This window comes from Seriola aureovittata, chromosome 23, assembly GCF_021018895.1.
Source record: "Seriola aureovittata isolate HTS-2021-v1 ecotype China chromosome 23, ASM2101889v1, whole genome shotgun sequence".
Taxonomy (NCBI): domain Eukaryota; kingdom Metazoa; phylum Chordata; class Actinopteri; order Carangiformes; family Carangidae; genus Seriola; species Seriola aureovittata.
In genome coordinates, this window is record NC_079386.1 from 13,421,244 (window position 1) to 13,425,551 (window position 4,308).

The window sequence follows — 4,308 nt, forward strand, 5'->3', positions numbered from 1 at the left end:
GGGGTGATCAAAGCCCGTTTAGCAAACTGAAAAATAACTCCAAAAAATTCTTGCTAAAAGTAAAAGTAATTATAAACATTTTATCATCCACCTTGGATTCCTAACAATGTGAAATGTGTCTCGGAAAAATGTGTAAAAAAAAAATGCTGCACAACACAAATAAAATAGCAGGCTAATGACCGGAAATGTCACCTGGTGGAACCATCATCAGCCTCACTGAGGAGCAGAAACAAACTGATGAACAGTGTGTGGTAAGATGAGTTTCTTTTAAAAGTGGTGAAAGAAAACAGTAAATGAAACCGAACGACCGTTTCAAGGACGCTTGCACGTGTTTACTTAACTTATTTACTTTTTGGGGAATTATCGTAAAGTAAAATTTTCAGCTCGCTTCGGCGCGTGACTTGATGGGAAAGTGTGAGAAGCGCCACAAGCTAACTCTTGTCATGGTGGCAGCAGAGCACGTCTGCTAACCGTCGCCCTCGTGAAAGTATTTGTTTTAAATGACAGTGTGTGTTACAGTGTGACGCAGCTAAGCCTCGTTATAAGCTGTTCAACTGACTCTCGTCTTAAGATGTCCGTAATGTCGAATATTCAATATCGTACGATCGTAGTTTAAGAGGTTCAATTTTTTATATCGATTCGTGACGTCAGAGCGTTATAACGTCAGGATGGCCGAGCGGTCTAAGGCGCTGCGTTCAGGTCGCAGTCTCCTCTGGAGGCGTGGGTTCGAATCCCACTTCTGACAAAATGTTTTTGACTCGCTAATCCTTTAAACCTACAGCCCACTTCTGACTCAACTCACTCGAGACATCCTGTTCACACGTTTTACGGCATTAACCGGAGCTTCCTGCCGGTAACTTCTGCTTTTCAGTCAAAATGAGAGTTGTTTTTTTTGTTGTTATCAGTTTGGCAGAGACTTTTATTTTGAAACTACGTGCTCAGTCTGTCATCTGTTGCTTTGGCCTAAAAGTGATCATATTTAAATGTAATAATGCAGCAACATACTGTAATCATCAAATATAATTTCCACCAAGTAATAGCATGGTAACTACAGTATAGTCTGTATAAACTTTATGGTTTGTGAATAGTTTATAACACACTATAATATTGTTGGGAGCAGGTATAAGGACATTTAAACTGTTTATTAATGTACTGTGTAATGTAACAATAGCAAATATAACTTTTCCCATTAAAACATATTTTACATAATAAAAACTGTGTTTTACTGTATCTGTTTACACATCGGCCTCCAATAATGGAGGTCCACAGGAGCAGTTAATACATGAATAAATGCTTTATCTGCTACTTTTTAGGGTGTTACAAACTATTCATCAAGTGTTTATGTACTGCTTTTAGACACTAAATAGGACAGCTTTTGACTGTATTATAAAATAATATTGTGATGATATTGATGAAGAAGCCTGTGTGTGCTTGATTAAGACAAAAGAGCTGTCAAATTAAAGTCAACGCAGAGTAATTAATCTCCAAATGAAATAAAAAGAGTGTTATAAAGGCTAACGGCTCACTGAAACCAAAAGCCAGCCTTGTTTAGTCTTTGTGATTTTCAAAAATAAAATACTGCTGCCTTTCTAATTTGTCTCTATTTAACCAGAATTTAAAGACGCAGTTTTAATGAGGACTGAGTTTTCTGACAATGTCGCCCACTGCAAGAAACACCAGACAACAGCTAATGTTAAGTGACAATTTCACCTTTATTAACATGGTGAAGAATCATTAGTAAAGGTCAGGGTGACAGGCTGGAGGAGGCTTTGGTGCTCAGGTGGTGCCTGTAAAGAGAGCAACACACTGAGAGAGAAAAGACTCATTAAATCACAAGGACGTCACTGCCATGACTCACAGCAGCTTTTTATCGTTCAGCTGTACGGGCTTTTGCTTGTGCTATAAGGGTGATTTAAGAGCGTAAAATTTCAATGAGTCCTTTTGATTATTTCGCCAGGAATCATTAGACATGTTTATTGTCCCATGTTTGTTTTGCAAATAAAGAAATCTTGCAGCCAATATCTTTTGGAATTTAAAAAGCATGTATCCAAGGCCGCCGTTAAACTCCGGCATGTTTCAGCATCCAAAGTGGATGTTTGAAATTCATTTCTGAGTTTTAAAGATAATCTAAATCACCCTGTGGACATTTTTGTGATGTCTGTTTCATAACAATGATAACTGTTAATTACAGCCATAGAAGCATCCTATATTTTCATCCTTTATTTTCTGGTGTCATAACTGTATTTAATAAGCCTCTGCTTGGAACAGACTGTGGTCAAATACCTGAAACTTCTTTTAAGATTTAGTTTATCCCATTGGGGTCTCAGGTAGATGTCTCTGCTTTCACATGTCAATCATAAGGAGTATTTAATGGCAATTCAAAAGTTAAGTTCTGGCAATATTCAGTATTTGTAAACAGATCTCATGAAAACACCAAAACAAACAATGAATTGATTTTACGTATTATTTATTAAGTATTGTCTGTGTAGCCAAAGCCTGACAGACAACTTATTCATCCATGTTATAGTCCTACATTGTTTTGGAGGAAACATCACTGTGACCGGACATTTACTATTAAAATAATGAGGATATGTTGTTAATTTACATATTTATGCAAATACGTTGACACTGAACGTATCAGAAAATGTTCAATCAACTTCAGCCAAAAATACCCAATCTTACAGTTCAACATCCACTTGTGATCAGTCCAGCATTATTAAACTGGTCTGGTTTAACACAGAAAAAGTTGCACAATGCATTAGTCATGAGATACTCAATAACCGATCTTTCCCTTTCCCTTCCCTTAAGTGTGTTGTTGTTGCATAAATAACAACACGTGGGTCTCTATCCACTATCCACCTAAAGGAAATGCTTCATTCACTATAGATGAAAACAATAAATAAAACAAAAAAAAAATTGTCTGTGAATATGTCCCGGCCGGCGTTACATTTGCAGCCACAACATAAAAATGTAGTCCCTGATAAATGCACTATTTATTCCGATTTGTGCAATGTTTGCTAAAAACTACAGTGCCCAGCTGTTTTAGGAGATGACTGAGTCCCACTGACAGGGTAGAGAAACCAGAGAGTATTCAGGGATGGAGAAATGCAATGTTGGTTTTGGAAAAATATTGAATAACAACCAACATCATCCTTCCTTATCTTCCTTTTCACCCTGACAGACCAAACCCAAAAAGTCTGGGGCTCCAAGCAGGCAAAACCAAACGCTCAGACTTAAACGGAAGACGTACTTAACCCACAAGCTCTCAGTGTGCTCCTAGAAGTCACCCAGAATTTATTTGGTTCCCATGGCAGGTGTGAGATGTTTCAGAGGTCATGAACTCTTAGCACACATGCTAATAGAGGAATAAAAGCAGCTTTGCCGGCTCCTGGCTGCTTGAGTGACATTGATCTCGCAGCAGGGAGACAGTGTCGTCCCTCAGAGACCACATGAACAGACAGAGGCTACATTTTCCCCTTTTCACTGTATATGAAAAGGGAGGAAAAGTTCACACACTTCCTCCTCTCATTTGTAACATCAAGAGTAACATCAAACAAAGGTTATCTATGCTTACATAGGAATAACATGTCTTTAGACACAAAAAATACATTAAGCTCTCATTTAGCTGTAAATCGTTAAAGACATTAGATTATGATGATTAAAACGACCCATTGGCCAATGTACGGAAAAAGTTCCCTTTTTTTTTGAAATCGCAGCAGTAGGGGAGGGTTTAAGCAGAAATTTCACTTGCTTCCTTCATAATAAAGCGAGTGCTGCCCAGAGAGAGAGAAAGCAGTTTTTTGTTTGTGCTGGAATGTGCAGCTTAATTTAGTTTCTCAAGGAGCTGAGAGCTTGAAAAGCACGCCGACGACGGGATGTGGGTCCAACATGAGGACAGTGCAGCTGCAGGTAAGACTTGATAATGTGGATATAAACTGCTGCTGAGACACTTCATATAGTCACATGATGACTGTTGCAGTTTCAGAAAGACTTCTCAGTATCTAAAATCTAAATAGGTCCTGTTATTTATTATGGACTCACGTTTGGAGCAAAGTAAAACATTAAGGGCTTTTAGATCAACAGTTTTGTACTTAACTTCTATATTAGTGTATGAGAAACGCCTTTACTTTGTGTAGTTGATCATTTCTTAAAAGCAGATTTATAATTTTATAAATGTTGAACATTCAGTCTTGATTAGATCAATTAACACACACTTTAATATGTTTTATTTAAAGGGGAACTTTATGCATCATAGTGGGTTTACAGGTCTTTGGGAGTCGAACTGCATATGTGAAAAAAGTCGCATAA

At 37.7% G+C, this 4,308-nt stretch overlaps 1 protein-coding gene and 1 non-coding gene across 3 annotated transcripts in view; both read left to right on the forward strand.

Annotated features, from left to right (window-relative positions):
• The first annotated feature begins 662 nt into the window (after positions 1 to 662).
• On the forward strand, positions 663 to 745 carry trnal-cag (transfer RNA leucine (anticodon CAG)). Its single transcript has one exon. It is a non-coding gene; the product is annotated as a tRNA-Leu (tRNA).
• A 3,006-nt stretch (positions 746 to 3,751) lies between these two features.
• shtn2 (shootin 2) overlaps positions 3,752 to 4,308 on the forward strand; it is a 9,520-nt gene continuing 8,963 nt past the window's right edge. For both annotated transcript variants that reach the window (XM_056369329.1, XM_056369330.1), the window contains exon 1: positions 3,752 to 3,909. In XM_056369329.1, coding sequence (XP_056225304.1) covers positions 3,876 to 3,909 — 34 coding nt within the window. In that variant the 5' untranslated portion in view covers positions 3,752 to 3,875. The remainder of the gene's footprint in view (positions 3,910 to 4,308) is intronic.